Source organism: Phasianus colchicus, chromosome 2 (assembly GCF_987193195.1).
Source record: "Phasianus colchicus chromosome 2, bPhaCol1.hap1.1, whole genome shotgun sequence".
NCBI classification, from domain to species: Eukaryota; Metazoa; Chordata; class Aves; order Galliformes; family Phasianidae; genus Phasianus; species Phasianus colchicus.
In genome coordinates, this window is record NC_143437.1 from 52,216,258 (window position 1) to 52,236,740 (window position 20,483).

General features: G+C 41.0%; 2 protein-coding genes across 2 annotated transcripts in view; one reads left to right on the forward strand and one right to left on the reverse strand.

The window, feature by feature from the left end:
- Positions 1 to 6,826, reverse strand: part of PEX3 (peroxisomal biogenesis factor 3) — an 18,893-nt gene extending 12,067 nt beyond the window's left edge. Inside the window, exons 1-2 of the mRNA XM_031611322.2 lie at positions 6,697 to 6,826; positions 1,343 to 1,474 (exon numbers count right to left, since the gene is read on the reverse strand). Coding sequence (XP_031467182.2) covers positions 1,343 to 1,474; positions 6,697 to 6,769 — 205 coding nt within the window. The 5' untranslated portion in view covers positions 6,770 to 6,826. The remainder of the gene's footprint in view (positions 1 to 1,342; positions 1,475 to 6,696) is intronic.
- On the forward strand, positions 6,820 to 16,331 carry ADAT2 (adenosine deaminase tRNA specific 2). Its single transcript, XM_031611336.2, has 6 exons — positions 6,820 to 6,963; positions 7,058 to 7,162; positions 13,455 to 13,605; positions 14,568 to 14,674; positions 15,998 to 16,070; positions 16,184 to 16,331. Exons 1-6 carry the CDS (start codon positions 6,919 to 6,921, stop codon positions 16,222 to 16,224), a joined length of 522 nt encoding a protein of 173 aa, XP_031467196.1. The 5' UTR covers positions 6,820 to 6,918; the 3' UTR covers positions 16,225 to 16,331.
- Positions 16,332 to 20,483: the final 4,152 nt, after the last annotated feature.

Here is a 20,483-nt window from a genome sequence, read left to right on the forward strand (position 1 = left end):
CCAAAATTTTTCAACGTAGAAAAAGTATCATTAAACCATACCCCACTCTCACTTGACAGCTGCTATACTGTGTTGGTCCTATTTGCTCTACATGCAAACTGGGAGGACAAGCAACCCAGAACTCCTGGAATTGCTCCGCACACCTTCTACCAATTTGGGTAGAGTGCTGCCCTTAAGTGGCTACATGGCTATTCCTGGCTCTGCCTGCAGACATATGCTCACAGCCTGCAGCATCTGTGTCCACACGCCTTCAACTTCCCAGAAGAATAATCAGTGAAAATCCACACTGTTGTATTTCTCCAAATAGGAAGAAAAAATCTGAGTGTTTTTCTGTTTGTTTTTGTTTCCTCCACCTCCCACAGTAAGAGAACAAAGGAAAGGTACATTTTAAATAAAGGAAAGCTGGTGGGAGAAAATGCCCGATTTCCAAAACATCCAAGTTCTAACCTACTGCTATAGATGGGAACAAGAAATGGTAAACAAAAGCATTTGCTTTTGTGAGAACGTGATAAATGCCACAAACAAAATATGAAAAAATCTTGGCAAAAATGCATGCTGCCGTACAGAACATACTTTATACAATTAATGGCAAATAAAGGCTTAGTCCTTGCAGTGGTCAATACCAGCAGTCAATACTAAATGGAAAAGGGTAATAAAGAAATACAAATTGCTCGGAGTAAACAAAGTGCACAGAAACCATTTGCAGTCACTTCATAAACCACTACAAATTTCAAGAGGAAAAGAAAACACTGCCCTATTTGTGTTGCAAAAATAGTTTTGAAAGGTTTGTGTTCAGAGTCGTGTCCTCCCAAATGCAGAGATAAATGCTAGAATAAAATCACTACCATTTTTGGTACCTTTCAGTTGTTCAAGTGTAGGGAATTAACACAAAGGTATGCTTCTTATTTGCAAATAAAAATTACCCTCTGAGATCTCTGTGTGGTGCAATGTGCTACAATGAACAAGGGAATTAATCCTGCATTAAATTCTGGGTGCTGCTTCACATATCCGTGTGACATGCAGTGGAGGGCAATACAAGAAAGGGTCTTGAACTGATAAATCATTCAGGTTACATAACAGATGAGTATACTCAAACCAAGGATTAGGATGACGCCTTGAAATCTCTTCAATCCTCTGTTCCTCAGATTTAGTCAGAAGACATAAGATGACTACAATTTATACACTACATACATACACTACTAGTCTTAACTACTTAGTAGTGACTAATAGTGTATGTATGTAGTATACTTAGTTAAGACTTTGAATTCACCTTCCTTTCTTATTCTTATAAATCCACAAAGAATTCCATTTCTCAGGAACATAAACTATTTCCTTATCTTACCTGTCATATTGCAGGTCCTCTGATTACTCTCAAAATGATACTGCCTTCGTGCTTGGGCGATGTATTCAGCTGCCTCTCGTTCTTGGATTTCTCTGATTTTCTTCTGCCCATATTTCCCCAGTAAATAGACACCTAAAGAGAGATTTTCAGATTACAAACTGCTTTTAAAATGTGAGCAAGCCCCTTTCAGCTCATTGGCTTAAAACCGTAAGGGTACGATGTGATTTGAGAGGAGATATGTGGCTCTCAAGCATTTTAATAGTAATTAGCAAATAGCATCACTACTCCAATTTTGAATTCAGTTCCATTTTTAGGTCATTAAAACATCTCAGTATATTCTCTAAAACTACTATCATTATTTCAAAAGGTTTGTCAACTTTGTGCCCTAATATTTATGGTCACAAAAAAAAAAAAAAGTTAATCAATTCATATTGGCAGCATGTTTCCCAATCTGCAATTGCAAACCAGACCAGTTTGGAACTATCATGATCACTTCCATTTTTTTATTTTATGAGACTTTTGGGAAACAAGTGAAAGTCAAGCTCTCCTGCTCCACCCTTCTGGCAGACTCAGCACTTGTCACGAATCGCCCCATCAGATGCAAACTTCAAGGCTACAGTTTTCTCAATGTAAAGTGCAGCTTCACCACTGTAAACTCTTAACCAAAATGAGACTTCATAAATAACAATAATTTTGCTTTTAAACATAATCAATTCCTGTCAAGAATATGTATTTAGAACACAAACTTCAGGATGCTGATTTTCACAGCCTTCTGCAACAGCAGTAATTGACTTGTTTAGTCTAAACAAATAGTTTTTGAACACAAGATTCTTCCAACCATATTTAATTGCACCACATATGTTGCATTCAGACATAACCATATGTCCAAAAGACAAGCTCTGTTTCATTCCCCCCCCAATAAACCATTTAACTCCAGGTTTTGTGACAGAAATATCACCTAGGTTTAAAAGAAGGCTCTTCCTGCATGTGCACATGGCATGGCAGTCATGAGACAGTAAGAAGGAAACAACAAAAACCATGTGCAGGCCCCTTAGTAATAAGCAGGAGCAGCACCTTTGTAATTAAGATGGAGTGAGCTAATTGCCTAACAGTTGGGCACTCTGCAGTAATCCGCCATGTGTCTCACCAGGGTCCAAAGTTGCACTAGCAGCCATCCACCTTTCAATGCAATTGAGTGAGGCAACACATTAGGAGTTCAATTTCCTCCCTCTTCCTCCGAACAAAGGTGTAACTTTGACCCATCACTAACTGATACTGTGCACTCCAGCTTCACCTTTAAGAACGTGATGCATAAAAAGCTGAGATAAAAACTGCATCATCCACAGAGCTTAAGCAGAAACAATGAACAAAAAAAAATGTTTTCGCATGTGAGCAATGCATGGATGCCAAGTGCTCTCCTAAATGCCTCAAGTTATTTACAGGACTTGATGCTGTGCTCGGGGAATTCCACTCCTGCTCTTGCAGCTTTATGAAGATGAACACTTACACTAGTTACTGCTGCATGCAAATTTCCTCATTGAGGGGTATTTTGAGGAGCTGCCTGCCTGGGAGTTGCATGCGTGCTCACATTTTGCTTTAGAAATGCTGTATCTGCATTGATATAGAGAAGAGCTGGGAGCAGGACCAGAGCAAGCCACATCCTAACAACTGTGATAAAGCCAACATCAGCTAAGATAACTGTAGAAATGCAATGGATGTTTTGAAGATTTCTGTTGTTAAGAACAAGCAAAGGAAACGTCAACTTTTTACAACAGCTAAAATATCTCCATTTTACTTCTCAGTAGGAGACAGGAGGTCAGCAGTAAGTGGCAGCGGCAACGTTTGCTCATATCTAATTAGCTAACAGTTGTACAGATAGATCCTCATACATTACCTTTCCCATCTGTCCCATACAAAAGCAGGAATTAAGAAAATTCAGAAATAATGAGACTGCTCAAAGGATAATTTCTATGGAAACCTATCTCCACCTTCATTAATGTGGTTCAGCATTTCTGAAGCACACAGATTCAGAGAAGCAGATTAGTGGTACAAGGAAGGATTACAGCCACTGAAACCAGTGCATTCAGGTACAGGAATGTCAGCAAGGATCTTGAACTACATTTCCTATTGCTCTGTAACCAGTCTACAAAGTGAAACATATACACTGGCTGTCCTACAACACATGTGACACTCAGGTCAATAATATCTATCTCCTGTGGAAGCAATTTATCAGTCAGAGAATTGAGAGAAACATGCTCCAGTTTTTCACTGCTGTATAGTTTCTTCCCACGTAGATAGAAGTAATGGAAATGGCTTACAAAACCCACAGGCTCTTACACATTCACGACAGAGATTTCAAACCAGTTGGAGATTTCTCACATCACCTAAGTAATGACTTTCTCCCTAAGCCTTTTGTTTTTTTTTTTTCCCTCCAGGCTGGATGTGGCTCCTGGTTTAGTGGTTGGCAACCCTGCACTACCCTGCATAGCAGGGGGGTTGAAACTCGATGATTGTTGTGGTTCTTTTCAACCCCGGCCATTCTATGATTCTTTCTTCACAGGTGCAACTAGTAACTAGGAGGCATCAAGTTTCAGGAAATCTCCTATGTGATCTTTAACCCGCTGCCATATTTCCCTCAAAAAAATAATTAAAAAAATATCTTCAAGAATTTCATTATGTAGAAATGGTGCTGACATACACAAGTCTGCACCCTTCCAGAACATCAACAGCTCCATGCATCGTGATTTACTCTTACATACAAGTAAACCACACATCAGCTGAGACACAATCATTCTGTCACGGTTAAAAAGTACTTTTAAAATAGGAAAGCACCAAAGCCTTACTCTCTTGGCACCACAAACTTCTATCAGAACTCACCGAATGCCTTTGCTCTCACTCACAAACCAACACAACCATCCCAGGTAAGAAGACAGACTTCTGAACCAAAATGCTCTTTCTGCAAGCTGAAGGTTGCAACAGATGAAATTGAGTAACAATTAATTCACTGTTGAAATCAGAACTGCACATTTCAAACACATCCTGCGCTTGCTCTTCTACAACACTGAGATAATAACAACAGCAAAGCATTTTGTAATATCCAACGCAATCTGCACTGAATTCCTAGCACTGAGATAAAAGCCACTTTAAATCTACTTGACCAGTAAGAACAAATGGATGCAATATGTCCTCACAGCTGAGACACGCAAGCTCTTTCCCTCTGCTTTAAATAACACTTCTCGTGGGTTTGATCCTTGAACCCTAGACTTTGCTTACTTCAAAAGATTTAAGTCTAGGACTAGAGGGAATGTCTTCAAGCTGTGCCAGGGGAGATTCAGGCTGGACATTAAAAAACACTACTGTTCTGAAAGAGTGGTCAGGCACTGGAATGGGCTGCCTAGGGAGGTGGTGGAGTCACCAACCCTGGAGGTGTTCAAGAAACATTTGGATTTTGTGTTGAAGGACATGGCTTAGTGAGTACTATGGGTGACTGGTGGATGGTTGGACTGGATGATCTTGAAGATCTTTTCCAACCTTGGTGATTCTGTGAAGTCAATTTACTTTATATTGCTAAAAGAACAGATCCTTGAAGAATGGGTTCCTAGGAGATCTTTCCTAAGTTCAGGTGCTCTCAACAAAAGGGAAAAATTAACCTATTTCAGTTGCTTTTCTATCAATTTGAGCACTTATTTCATGAGCTTTGCAGAAGATTTTTCTGCTTATAAGACAGAACGTAGGGATTCACAAAAATTGCATTAGGAATGATACCCGCCAATAACACACAAGGAATTTGTCTCAGTAAGCAGAGGCACAAGTGCCAACTTGTGGTTCTTCAGTAACTCACTGATAAAACATTGCACCAGTAATAATGCAGGGACTCTTCTGTACTGTCTAATGAATAATTAAATACTCAGAGCACTCTGCCCGTGAGCTAAAGACTTAAAATCCTCAGGCTTTTGTGATGTCCTGTTTTCCCTTGTAACTTCTGCCTTCCCAGCAACTGCAACTACAGCTCTTAAGAAAAACACACCAGAAATTACATATTCTAGTCTCTGATATTACATCAGCAGATAAGCTGATTTTTCAGAAACACAACTTCATTTCTTTTGTGTCTTTTTTTTTTTCCTTAGGTCTGGCCACACTTTAAATGACTTTAATTTTGTCCCTGATTTTTAGTTAGTTAGGTTTTTTTTTTTTTTTTTTTTTTTTTTTTAATATACTTCATCCAGTTAACAGCATTTCACTGAAAGTGGTGCTATGTGAACAGCACCAACTGTCAGGAAAAAGCTGTGAGTTTGGTGATACCAGGATGGTTCCCAGGTTGGCAAAGGGCCATTTACACGTGATGAATTCAGGATTTCAGGCTGGCAGGATTACTGAGAGCCATCAGCTCTACTGTACCTGCTTTCCCAGTCAGACATCAATCCACACTTCCAGCTGAGGCTGGCGAACCTGTGCTTTCTCTATTCTAATTTGTCTGCCTACCACTCTCACAAGGACAGTGGAAGGGGAGGGGGAACAGCTGGTAGGTTACAGTTTGGCATGTTAAAGTAAGCCTCATTAATTTACCATGGTGGGCTGCCGGCGTGGAGGCTCAAACAGGTAAACACAACCTTCTTTTGTGTTTGTGAAGTCAGAAAGCCTGCAGGGAAGGGGCAAAGCGGTTTGACAGTGAACAACATCTAACCAAATATTGTGCACCAATCAGAACTCTTTGGAAAAACACAGAAGGAATCTGTGCTGGAAGGGTGCAGAGGCCACAGCTGAGGCGTCTGAAGTATATCCACTGCACCTCCCCAAAAGGCCTCACCTGAATCAAAAGCAACAAACAGAGAGAGACAAAATGCACTGCAGAAACCTCGCAGCCCTCAGAATACTGAACTGCTCAGACAAGTTCCTGTGGGCACGAACAAATCAGACGCTCCTTAGCAACTCTGCGGTCTTTAATTCTGTGCCATTTGCATAAAATATATGGAGATTTGACGACTGAGCGCGCAAAGACTTGGCCGTGCCGTGTGAGAAACGCCTCGCCTCAGCCAAGAAAACACAGCAGCACGGACGCGCGTTTTACTGCCACAGAGAGACAGGTCCGAGGCGTTCCTTTACATCTAATCCCCCTCGAACTCATCTCGTAATAAAGAGGAGCCTACCAGACCGTGCCCCGCGGCTCAGACGGAGCTCCGAGGGAAGAAGAGCGGCTCCGACAGCCGCTCTCACAACCCCTCCTCCACCGCCACCCCGCGAGCTGGGGCCCGGGCTGGCCGGGCGGCACTCGGGGAGCGGAGGGCCCCGACGAGGGAGGGCCGCGGCTCCCCCTGCCGCCACGGAGCGCGTTCGGCCGCGCCGCGGGCACTCACCGCCGAGGAAGGTGCCGAGGACGAGGCATTTCTTCTTGTGCCGCTTGAGGAAACTCCAGAGCGACCGGAGCATCCTGCGCGCCCGACACGGCCGCCCCTCGCCTCCCTGCGTCGGCGGAAGGGGCGGTGGCAGCGGCCCCCGGCGGAGCCTTCGGCGGCCCCGCCCGCGGTGCCTCCCCGCGCGGCCCCCCGGAAACAGCGCCCGCGCTGCGTCGGGCCGCCATGGAGGAGGGGGAGGCGGCGTGGATGGAGTGCGCCTTCCTCATGGTCAGCGCGGAGGGGAGCCGGGACGGCCGCGCGGCGGGGCAGGGCCGTCCCGCATCCCCGCACTAACGCTGCCCCGCGCCGCGTCCGTCCGCAGGCTCAGGAAGCGCTGGAAGCCGGGGAGGTGCCCGTCGGCTGCCTGCTGGTGTACGACGGCGCGGCGATCGGGAAGGGCAGGAACGAGGTGAACGAGACCAAGAACGTGAGTGAGTGAGGCGGGGGTCGGGGAGCGGAGGCGGGGGGGCTGACGGCACCGCGGTTCTGCCTGGGTCGCTTTTCAGACGGGTTGTGAGCGGCCCGGGCAGCTGGGCGGGCGCTTGGGGAGACGGGCGGCTGCCGGGCCTTCCGGTTCGTACTGATGGGATCATAGGATCGCTTGATCCTCGTCAGCTAAACACCTCCGTACTAACGGAGAGAATCCGTAAATGAATAAAAGTCTCAGTTTGGAAGGTGGGGGAGAAAACAAGCACTTAGGAAACTGGATAAGTAACAAAACCCCGCGTCTCGTTTACGGAAATCATTCCTTTGGCAAAGTTGTTACCTCTAAAAGGGACTACCTTTCAATTTTAGACCTGATGTTTGCAATTTTAGCCCTAGTCTTAGGTCTTATATGTGCTAAGAGGCCCAGTAAAATCAACAGGGATCTTGGAAGATCTGTGTAAGTGGATCTGAGTGCAGGATCTGGCTGTAATTTGTAGTTGATGCATCTAAATCTCAGAGTAATAAAAAGGAATAAAAAGTGAAAATGAATCTTTTGAGTTGGTTAAGTCTCACCTGGAGTACTGTGTCCATATGTGGGGTCCTCAGTACTGGACAGACATAGATCTGTTGGACTGTGTACAGAGAAGGGCCACAAAAATGATCCATGGAATGGAACACCTCTCTTATGAGGACAGGCTGAGAGAGCTGGGACTGTGTTCAGCCTGGAGAAGAGAAGGCTGGGAGGTGATCTGATAGCAGCCTTTCATACCTCAAGGGGAGTTACAGGAAAGAAGGGGACAGGCTCTTTAGCAGGGTCTGTGGTGACAGAACAAGGAGAAATGGCTTCAAGCTCAAAGAGGGCAGGTAGATTTAAATTAGATATAAGGAAATCTTCTACAGTGAGGGTGGTGAGGCACTTGAACAGGTTGCCTAGAGATATGTTTGATGCCTCGTCTCTGGAGACTTTCAGGGTGAGGCTGGATCAGGCCCTGGGCAACCTGATGTAGCTGTGATGACCCTGTTCATTGAAGGGGAGTTGGACTGGATGGCTTTTAAAGGTCCCTTCCAACTCTAAGAATGTTATGATTCTATGTTCAAAATTGTACCGCTCAAGACAAATCTAATTTGTGTTATAGGACATCCGTAATGTATTTAAATAGTTTTGATACAACTCAAGAATGTTGTTGGCAAATAAGACAGATATTCTTGGTTAATCAAGTGTAAACACCATGGGCAAGCAGACACTTCTTGGGAGAACTGTGCCAGAGATATCAGTGCTGTGTATAAATCGTGTGTTTAAAAATGGTCAGAACATAAGTGGTGAGGCTGGTATCAAAATCGTAATCAACATAAAAGTATTAGGGAAGCTTTCAGCCTTTTTTTATGTGAACATCAGGGTTGCCTGAAGGTGTGTACATAAATCCAAGTAGCCTGATTTCAAAAATTCCAGCTGCATTTTGGAAGCCATCAGCTGCTAATATCGTATCATTGAAAGGCAGGCCATTTTGTGTTTCTATTCAGTCTACATTTCAACTCTTTTGAGGCTTAATTTCATAAATATTTATACCATAGTAATATGAACATATAAATAATATAAGTAACATAAATATTTATACCATTAGAAATGCTGAATAGTCGGTGCTTCCAAATTTCCGATCATACAGTTATTTGTTCCATATAGTCTAAAAGAAAATGTGAGTTTGAAAGTGGCACTTACTGGGAAATGTGGGAGTTTTAGTTTTCTCCTGGCATTATTTAGCAACAAACCTGGAGAAAAGAGAGGAAAACCTTGAACCATTGAGACAGTTCTATCAGACATCATAGATTTGTCAAGTTCCACTTAAAGTTCTCATCTGACCTCATATTGTAGGGCTTCGCCTGAACATCCTTCCTTAGGTGGCTAGAAAACATCTGATTACCAGGTCAAACTTTTTACAATCTGTTTATGTATCTCTATTCTTGTGCCAGCATAGAATCATAGAATACTTAGAGTTGGAAGGGACCTTTAAAAGTCATCCAGTCCAGCTCCTCTGCAGTGAACAGGGACACCACAGCTATATTGGGTTGCCCAGGGTCTGATCCAGCCTGGTCTTGAATGTCTCCAGAGACAGTGCATCCACCACCTCTCTGGGCAGCATGTTCCAGTGCCTCAGTGCCTCACCACCCACACTGTAAAAGACTTTTTCCTTATATCAAACTGAAATCTACCCTCTTTAAGCTTGAAACAATGTTCTTTGATTTACACAGCTTGGATGTATTTAAAGTCATACCTTCTTTGGGCTTTTGTTTTCCTCTCGTTTCCCCAAGTCTCTCGGAAGACTGTCTCTGTATTTGCATTCATTCTTATTCTCCCGTACATCCATTCCAGCTTTGATTCACCTTTCATGAATTCAGTTAACCAGACTGTTTTATTCCAAATGGACTTTCTATTATGTCTCGATTGATAACAGCAGTATTTCCCACTCTTCCTGCAAAAAAATCTGCCCATTTTCGCTGGAACTGCCTTTGACTTTAATGCTTTGTTATACTTTGTGTTCTGTTTTCTCCCTACTTCTGTCCCTAAGACCATCCACTCCTTGAGTGATACTCTGACACTGTTTGTTTTGATGACGTCTCTCATCACATGTTGGTAGCTTGTGTAGCTTATATTATGTCCGTGTCCCAAGTGAAAAAAAAAAAAAAAGAACTTTGAGCATCATTGCTGATAAGTTTTCTCTGGGCAGGTATTTACCTTCCCAGTGTAATTTCTCTTCTTTGCTTACTTTTGTATTCATTTAAGTGTGCAGTCCTTCCCTACAATTCTTCCCTTCTTAGGAATCAAATTGCCACGAGGCTTTATGTCAAATAAATTCCCTGTTTTCTCCTTGTGTAAGTCCTTCCTCTGTTCTAAGGGACCGCAGTTAGGTGCAGGCAGTGTCTTCTTTATATCTTCTTTCATCCTGTTCCTAATCTGCACATCTTGTCCAAAAAATGTAGTTGCTAAAAGCTTTCAGATTTTTTCAGTCTGTCTCTTGTTACCCTGCATACTCTGTTTCTGCCCTGTGTGTCCATTGCAAAACACACAAACATCTGAGATACTGCTTCTTACTCTGTGTGAGTAATTTTCAGATTTCCTGATTGTCGTATTCTTCTGGAAAGTGTTGATATTGGATGATGTTTTTATTATTTTATTTATTTAGGAGCATGGCTGTGGCATCACCGTTTCAAAATTATTAGATCTGTCATTACTTGTATTCATTGGGCAATAGTGCAACAAATGTCTGTGTAAGACACTAGTTTTCAACAGCCTGGCATTAAGTTCACAAGCTGGTGCCAGCACTGTGTTCCCTCTGGCTTCTCCCACGTTTGCTTGCTTATTCACAGTCTTGCCTCAGACCAACTTTACAATTTCTTCCTTATGATCTATATGACCCTTCCCAACCTGAACTATTTTTTTAGCGTCTTTATTTCCATTTGTGATGCAATCATATGCTTCCCACTAAAGTTTTCTTTCCTTTATGTCATTTGTTGATACTTGCAGACTTCTCATCTTTGTTATCTCCTGTTGGGTCATTGTAGCACGTCTTTGCCCACGGCATCTTGCACATACAGTATGTGATAATTGGAATTGAATCACTGCTCACACACTTAAACTACTAATGAAGCCGCAAGACAAGATAGAACTTTGAGCACTGGCCTCTTTTGCTCTCACTTGTTAGTTCTTGTTGGAGTTCTAGAAGGTAAGCTTTTCAGGGTACTGATGGTATCTTTATTTGTCTATAAGAACATCTGGCTTTGCTTGAGGTACTCTTTTAATATCTCAAGGCTTTTTACCTGGTGACATCAGCTTAAAATAGTTCCTCCTTGAAATACCATCTGCCACTCTCTAATAGTTTTCCCCTTTCTACTTTTACTTGCTTTTGTTGTCTTGACTTCACAACAACAAAGTCAAAAACAGAGTTGGTGAATCAAAATGAAAATGGTCTTTTTTCATACGTTATTTTACACAGAGCATGTCAATAAAATACTGTCTAGGCGTAGCTCAATTTAAAACCTTAAGACAGATCTATAAGGTCAGGTTTTTCTTCTCCAGTATCTTGTCTTTAAGAATGACCGTTATAAGATGCTTAAGGAAGAAACACAAGAATTGAGAAAAGACAAGTGGAACCCTTTCCCTTGCACGTCCTTTCCTCTTCTGGAAGTGAACAGCTTTGGGACTTCCAGAGCCCAAGACTGTGTCTGGATCATTGCTGCTGATGGCTGTCTGTGTACATATCCGCCACAAATCTGTCTAAATATTTTTTGAACTCTTTTATGTTGTTGGCTTCCATAGCATCCTGTTGCAATGAGTGCCACAATTCAATTACTTGCTTGGTGAAAGAGTACTTCCTTCTGTTTGTTTGAAATTTGCTGCCTGCTAATTTCATTGGGTGCCCACTTGTGATGAGAAATAGTAAATCAGAATTTACTGTTTGTTTTTCCACATTTTTCATGATTTTTTAGAAATAGTTTTCTTTACTTGGAAAAAAATAATGACTGTGTCTGCTGAGTTAAGGGACATGATCTAGTTAGTGTCTGTACAGACACCGTGCTGTAACTTGCTTATGTTTGCAGTTTGTGCTCAGGAGTTGAAAAGCCAATGTGGCATTGATGTATTTTCCTGATTTTAGGGGAACAAAATTAGAATAGCCTCAACTTACACTCGTGTTACAGTGGCTGTAGTAGTTCAGAGGGATCAGTGTGCAAGAGGGCATTGTGTTTGATGTCTTCATAAGGCGTGTGCATGAAGACTTTAGCTGATGCACTCTCATTGTTCAGCAAGGGAACCTTCATGGCAGCATTTCACTGGTAGCTCTGGAGGAGTCATGTCTACATATTGATTCAGATCCATGTTTTTATTCTGAGTAGATTCATTACAATGGCAGACCGGATCACAAATGCATTCATGGAATCAGTTTCTTGTCTGCTTACCAGGTTTTGGATTGTGTCTCAGAGGTGGCAAACTCTTCCTTTCACATGAAGATGCACTTCTGGAGCATATCTAATGCACTCCAGCTGCTGATGGACATACTCCATACAACTAAACTGGAACTAATCCAGCGTGAACTCCCTTGCATCGATGTCAAGTGTTGCTCTGCAGATACAATCCTGTTGCACTGCATTATTTGCTAATGTGGGCATAGGCAATATAAATCTCTGTAGGAGTTTTAAAACATTTTAAAACAATATTAAGCTTATCACAATAGACGTGTGAGTCCTTTGCCATATAGTGTACAGCACCTTACAGTTATCCCACTGAGCTTCACAAGGCTAAAACATTAATGTAAATTCATGTATTGAGAGGAAGTTATTTAAGATCACAACAAAGACATGTTTAGCAGAGGTAGAAGTATACATTGGATTGCTGATGTCTTAGTCTAATTAATGGGTCAAAAACCTCCATTTTCCAAAGAAGATTAAAAAAGAGAATGCTGACAACCTTAATTCAAATAAGTACCAGACTCTGTAACTGGAGAGACCTTTCGTATCTAGTGCTTTGTGATATTTTTTCTGTGAGATTCGACTGGCAAAGTACACTGTTGCCTATTACATAAGAATCTTACTGTACATGTATGTATTACTGAGTGGCATTAAACCTCATACAGACTGAAAATACTGTGTGTACATTGTAGGCCAAGCAATTCCAGAAATATACAGAAGTTAATATATACTTAGAACACATTCATTCTGTGCAGACAGAGGAAAATCCTCAGAGATGGAAAGGTAACAGGTAGGAGCAGTTTCTTACTATTGCCAGAGAAATTCACCTGGAAGGCATTCTTGGTCTTTGGAAGCAAGCTGTGGGCTATGTGAATTGTGGTTTTGGATCTCCCTTTAACTGCAAGTAGAGTTTTCATGTCTCATCTTATGGTATGCTGGCGTGACAGAGAGCTGCCTAAAAACAGGTAGAAGAAAAAAACTGATTTGAGCTTGTGGATCTTGTGTGTGCTGGGTTGAAGATTTCTCCTACAGCTGGGGCTGCATGGAATTGAAAATATTTTCTCATTAAATCTCTTCTGCAGTTTGAACAAGCAGAGTGGTGTGCTTGAATTAGACTTCTCAAGAAAGTATTATCTTAGATATTTCATAGAAGTGAAATTAATTGCACTATTGATAAATTAGATTATTAGATTAGATTGATCGTTGTATTTTTGACTTGAATGAAGATTAGTTTTGTGACTTTCTATTCTATTTCCATTGCATCTGAACAAGTGAGATGCTGGAAGCTGTGTATCTATCCAAACTTAACGAAAATGTTTCTTTTTATCTCCTAGGCTACTCGACATGCAGAAATGGTGGCAATTGATCAGGTCCTTGAGTGGTGCCAGCAACACAAGAAAGATCACGAGGAAGTGTTTTCACACTCGGTATTGTATGTAACTGTAGAGCCTTGCATCATGTGTGCGGCTGCCTTGCGTTTGATGAGTATCCTTTCATGATATTCCTGCTGGGAAACCGTAAGTAAAAGTGATAGTCATTTCATAGTAAGCCCACAGAGAAGAGTTTGACACTGTCAGGCAAAGCCAACAGGGGTACCATCTTACTGTTTGAAAGTCTGTACCATCCTTCTTTTAGCGTATGGTAAATAACAAGAGTTTCAAGAACGAAAGAGAAATGGTGCAACTACCACAGTGATTTATCTTAAGGATCACAGAATCACAGAATGGCCCAAGTTGGAAGGGACCTCAAGGGTCATGAGTCTCCTACTCCCCTGCCACAGGCAGGGCCCCCAGCCTCCATATCTAATACTAGGCCAGGCTGCCCAGAGCTCCATCCAATCTGGCCTTGAACACCTCCAGGGATGGGGTATCCACAACCTCTCTGGGCAGCCTGTTCCAGCACCTCACCACTCTCACAGTAAAGAACTTCTCCCTGACATCCAAGCTAAATCTTCCTCCTTCAACTTAAAACCATCTCCCCTTTTCCTGCTGTTATCTACCCTTTCAAAGTGTTGACTTCCCTCCTGTTTATAGGCTCCCTTTAAGTACTGAAAGACTGCAATTAGGTCATCCTGCAACCTTCTCTTCTCCAGGTGAACAAGCCCAGCTCCTTCACTCTGGCAAGGATATAAAAATACACTTCAGAAATATCTGTTAGTACATAATGTAGGATGGTCTCAGTTCAGTGTTAGGTTTTGAACAGTGTTACATGGGTTTATATGTTTTGGAATTCATGCTTATCTTCTGAGAAACACTGAATGTACAATTTCAGCAATACATCTTAGATTATTCAGAAGTTAATTTTGGTTTTAGGAGGGAGGAATTACAGCGCAAACTAATTTAGTTCAAAAAGTACAAGCACATTTTAGTAAAAAATTTAATGAGTACTTGAATCAGGCTACTTTACGTCCTGCTTGCATTTCACTTCATACCTTAACTCGTTCACATAAATTCCACGAGTCGTATATGGCTGTCGAAATGAGCGATTTGGAGGTTGTGGCTCAGTTTTGAGCATTTCCTCTGATGATATCGCAGACACGGGAGAACCGTTTGAAGTAAGCTATAAAATGTTTTCCTTTGTTTTCAGCTAATATACTGTGCTGGCCTGGTTAGTATGCTTTGAGAATGTTATGGATCAGTTTAAGGGGACCCAGATGGAAGATGAGCAGATGTCAAGTACACTTGACTTAACAAGAAAACAAAAAATTAAGTCCTTAGAGAAAACTGAGGGAAAGCCTGAAAACAGTCATAAATTATTGAAAAGGATCTATCAGAGAGGAAAGAATTACACTCATGGTACAAGGTAAGGAATAAATATATCTAAAAGATGTGCATTACTTACAACAGTAACTGTATTCTACAGAGGGAGGAAAGGAAAAATTTGTTTTAAGCTGCAGACTGTACAAACACACAACAGAGATCAACTAACAGCAATTTACTAGGCTATTGTTTTTTAGCTGAGCCACTGGAAGTGAGTGTATGATGTGTTTGTGTTCTCAGTCCATACATACATAAGGTGAAATGCATTACCTTAGATCTACTTCATATAGTTCAAATCTCAAAATTAACACAGACTACAAAAGTAGCAGAGGAGATTTAATTTAGGAATGAAGAAACTTTTCTGAACAGTAAGGTTAATAAATCACTGGAACAGCGTCTGGAGAGAAGGAGGCATCTTCATTTAAGAATGGTTGGGCAAGTGTTCAACAAAGGTATAGTATACATAATTGTAGATGGTTTATGGCATTATACTTATATACCTAAATACGTATGCATGCGTATGCATATGTAGAGATTAACGATAGCCTTACATTTATTAAGTTATAAACAATTGTAGATTATCCTGTGTTATGCCTGAATACTGACAAGAGTTTTTTTTCCACACTTAACATTTATGATTTAGTGAATGTAAAAAATAATAAAATTCAGCATTGTAAATAAATAGCAAAGGCTCAAGGCTCAGAAAGAGTTTCAGTCAGTGGACAGTACTCTTTGGCAGTCTACTATTAATGTCTTAAGCATCCTTCTGTCAGACTACCATGTGAATTAATTTGTAGTGTCCAAACTGGAAGTGTTCATTTGCTGGCATGTGATATTTAATTTTTCTATATGTTCAGAGGAAAAAAAGGAGAACATTCTTTTAAGTTTTAAGTGACTAAGGAAATTATATTACTCTACTGAGCCTCGACATGGTATTTTTAAAATGTATTAGGAACCTGGAAAGGAAATTCTGTGACCTTCAAGTAGTTAAAGGTACATGTTAAATTAGCAGAATAGACAGTACAGTACAGTATAGACAGTACAATTCTTTACTTAAGACATTATTGTGAAGCATGGAGTGTGTAATTCTCAGATTCTCACCATTGTAATTTGAACAGTGCATTGGTGGTTATCGTGCCAAAGACGCAGTGGAGATGTTAAAAGCTTTCTACAGACAAGAAAATCCCAATGGTAAGTTTCATATTAGCGGATCTATTTTGATCCCACAGTGTAACTTAAGACAATGTTGGCACTCGTGTTTTGTTATTCACTTCTGATGCTTTTTCTCTGTTTCTTTTTTGTAGCACCAAAATCAAAAGTACGGAAAAAGGACAATCGAAAGTAGTCCTACGGTGACATGAGCTGGAGGTGTACCAAAACACGATACGTGAAGTTTTCTTCGGTGTGTTTCTTTCTCAGAATGTACAGTCAAATAAAACTGTATTAAACGTGTTCTGTAAAGCGTTTTTACTAATAAGATGCTGCCTTTTCCTGCATCTCTATGTATGTCTGTGATTTCCTGTTATTATACATTCCCAAAAAGAAGAATAAGTGACTGTTCATGAGTGAGAGGAAAATTCACAGTCCAGGTTGCATTGTTTACAGCCAGATGGATCCATTATAATGATGCCATTCTGCACGGCACATTCTAGAGTATTTTCTTCCCTTCTGTCTGGAGAAACATCTTGCTTTTCAAATGTTTGCGTATGCAAGTAAGTAAATCTCTTGGAAGATTGCATTTGTAAGACCTTCACAGTTCTTGTGTGTAGGTTGAGTCAAAAGGCATATAAAGCACAGGACAGTCCTTGAAGATTTCAGATAAGACCATTGTAGCAATTCTTTTTGAACACTCCCTCTAGCGTATACCAGATTTTCAAACAAGTTCCATAAAGTCATACAGACTACAGAAACGTGCAAAATTTGTATAAGCTACTGCTATAGAGCATAAGCAAGCATTGTTTAGCTTTTCAAAAAGCAGTGTTTTCATACAGAGTTGCAGAGGATGTGAAATCTCTCGTGAATATTAGAATAAGAAATGCTTTATTGTTAAGAATCTGTTAAGAAGTTGGAGTTATTCCCAGCTACTAAGTTGTAGTAACTGAAATGGGCAGATACGTAGGAAAATGAGAACGTGAAATTGGTAATAGTAAGAATGAAATGTCTGTGAGATACCTTTTCCTAGTGCTGGTTGGTTTTATCCTTCCATATACTTTGCTTGGCCATGCAGTAATTTATAATCCAGAAGAGGGCCTTACAGTTCCACTAATGAATTAAGAATACAAGCCCAGTACAATCTTGATTATATTGTTCTTAGTTGGTACTTATCTGTGGCTTAGAGTTGATATGTAGCATTTTGAGAAATGTCTTTTATTTTTTTTTTTTTTAATGTGAAACAGTGGTTGGAATTCTGTAACTACAGAAATCAAGTACAATTAAACCTCTTGGATGTTTCAAACAAGAATGCTCAGAAGATTGTTTTTTGTGTGTGTGTTTTTTTTTTCTTAAAGAACATTAAAAATATTAGTTTGACACTATTGCTCCTAATAGATTAGAATTTATGTCTGGGACCTGTCCCATCCTCCTGACCCTGTGACCATTACTTAGCAGTACCCAGTACATTGCTCTCAAGTACTTTCTATAGGCAAAAGAAGTTATGACTTCAATTACAGATTCCTTTAGTTTCAGGGCTGCAAGGGCTTGTGAAAAAGGCAGCTATGCTGGAGGAGCTGTTTAGAAAAAGACTATTTTTAATTATATGCAGTGACTTTTCTTGCAAATGAACAGTCACACCTGTGGTTGTGGTATTTTATTAGTAATACCAGCTAGCTATTTTTCTGTGCAGATACATACATTCAATTCTCATAGCAGACTAACATTTTTATGTAATGAAGTCTCTAAAGTTCAAATCAGAGGAAGACTCTAGACTTTGAACTTGTCACAGACATCAGTGACAGTAAGAATTGGAGCCTATGTATTGTTTTGGTCCATAACTTAAGTCTCTTAGCACCTGGGCTGCTGAGCAGCAAAGAAAGCTGTCCTTCCCCACCATGTTGTTTCAAAGGACGTTGTTGGTATTTGCACATGTGTCAGTAGGAACCACATAAACGAGCAGAAAGATCACATTTAAGAAGACTTTTAAGAGCTGCATCTAATTGTGCAGTCTTTACAAGTGGAATAGAAATACTTTTAAAAGGAACCAGGGATAACCTGTCACTTGAAAACAGTTAAGTGCTCAGAGCTGAGGGAGACTGAAGATGTCAGAAATAAAGTTTCTGTCCAGAGCTATCAAGGACAATCATTTGCATTTTAGACAGGAGACAAGAAAGAGAAATCACTTAGCAAGCTAAAACCCCATGTATTAAGCAAGGCTATAAAAGATGCCTCTGTTTACCATTTGCAGTAGTATTGGTAGACACATCTGGATGTTTTCCTAAGTATAATAAATAGTTTAGGGAACAGAGTGCTAAAAAATTATACTGTAAGTCCATCCTCCTTAAAAGCCCATTACTTATATGAGCAAGAACAAATGCAGATGCACGGGTATTTGTAATAAAGAAACAAGTTGTGTTCAAGGAGCAGTCATTCAAGAGAACCACAGTGTGATGTCTTGGCAGCTGGCATGTGTGCAGTCCCTCCCTTAGCTCTTCCACTTCTGCTCAGCACTGTTCCTCTACCTGCCAGGCTCCCACCACAGCAGTAGTGGCTCTTGCAGCTCTTCATGCAGGCAGGAGGCTCTCAGTTCAGGCTCAGAAACATCTCCATTGCTAACCTCAATGCATGGGCAGGAAGAAGGCAGAAGGAGGTTATGACAGTTATTACCAGATCAGCTCACCAGACTCAGTGGCTCAGAGCAGAAAGTGAGCTTACAAGAAAGAGCATTTATGAAACAGAGGAAGAAGGTAAGAAAAAAAATTAAACCTTTGTTGGAATGCTTATTTAAGAAGGAGACAGTTGCTTATGACTGCAGAAACAGGCTTGGTTTATAACTGTTGCTACTACATCATATTTTGCAGCAAATCACCCAGAGGCACCCCAGGAACCAATAGTTGCCATGCTGATGCACGTCCTGGAAGGACTGTTGCTGTCTGCTTGCTGGGGACCTGGACGCTTTAGCTATAGCCCTGAAAAACTGTCAGGTGCAACGACCTTTGTTACTGTACTGCCACCTCGAAAGCTCAGAGCAGCAGCTCATAAATGATGGTATTCATTTTCACTTATTTATTTAACTTATTTATATCAATTGGTGTCTGTTGCCACGTAGCAGGCTTGAAGAACAGCAGTAAATAGATCCAACTGATTTATTTAGAGAAGCTGAAATGCTTCACCTCACATTTTTTCCCTTGCTACCTGGTAAATAACTTACGTAGGCTTCAGCATTACGTTTACCTTGGACTGCATTTCTGCCAGTTCATCCCAGATATGCACGATTTTATTTCAGCGTTTGGTTTGCTTGTCAATAGTCTGACATCAAAAAACACTGACCCAGCTAGGAGGGCAAGGAAGCAAAGCAACACAGCTTTGTCTCTGCTAAACCAATTACAATTGACAATGCAAGGCTATAATAAATATGTCTTGTGACTCGCACGCTAGAAGAGAGGCTGATTTTAAATTATAGCTTTGGGTTTTGAAATGCTCACTGATCCATTCCATTCCCATTAAGAGCGCCTTCCGCTCTGTAAAATTAAGTGATATCTTTACATGACAGTTTAATTTAATTAATTTATTTTTCAATATGTGCTTTTATGGAGTTTCTCCATTAAGCGTTTGAAACGTCTGTAGGTCCTGTGCATTAATGTAAATGCACCGTGGCCCATAATTACCTCTGGCAGGCTCAGGGCACTGATAAAAAGATTGTATTTTTAAAAACTGAGGTCTTCAAACTTCTCCAGTGCTTGGCAGGAAATCTATTCCTGTGTTTTGTTTGGAGAAAGACCGAGGAGCCTGCAGCCAGCAACTCCAGTGTAGGCAGTAACTGTTACATTTTAGAAGAAAATACATTTGACACTAAATGAGAGAAAGAGAGAGGAAGACAATTAGTGCCAGAGTACTAGAAGCAGCTGTTTATTTGTTTTGCCTTGTGGCTGCCAATAGATACCCTTATCGTGGAAGTCATCTCAAAATGGGGTGTTTTCTGCAGAATTACAAAACACAGAGCTTTGTCTTTTTAAGGGGCTGCCCCAAAGTGAGCTTATCTTCCTTTTTCACAATAGCTCTGCGATAGCCAAGAATGCTGGATTCTCCCCTTTCGTTCTCCTCCTCCCTCCTTTCTAAAAATGAACTTTTCAGGGATATAAAGAACTCAGAGAAGTTTGAAGGAGAGCAGATGGCCAGCAGTGATCCAAGAGGATGTAAAACTTCAGTTAGGTAGTCGCTTGGCAATCAGGTGCAAGTGAGCCTGTGATGTTTCCATAGTGATGTTTTACACGGTGCCTTACTTTGTTTTCTAGAAATCTAAGCGATTAAAATAGGAGGAAAACATAAAATGAGAGGCTCTGTAGACTTAAATGCGTGGCACGGTGTAATTAACTCTGCCCTTCCCTGTCAGTTCAGCTGGCGAACCAGGGCAGCAGCTCGGGCTCTGCAGCACTTTCTGGCCGAGGAGCA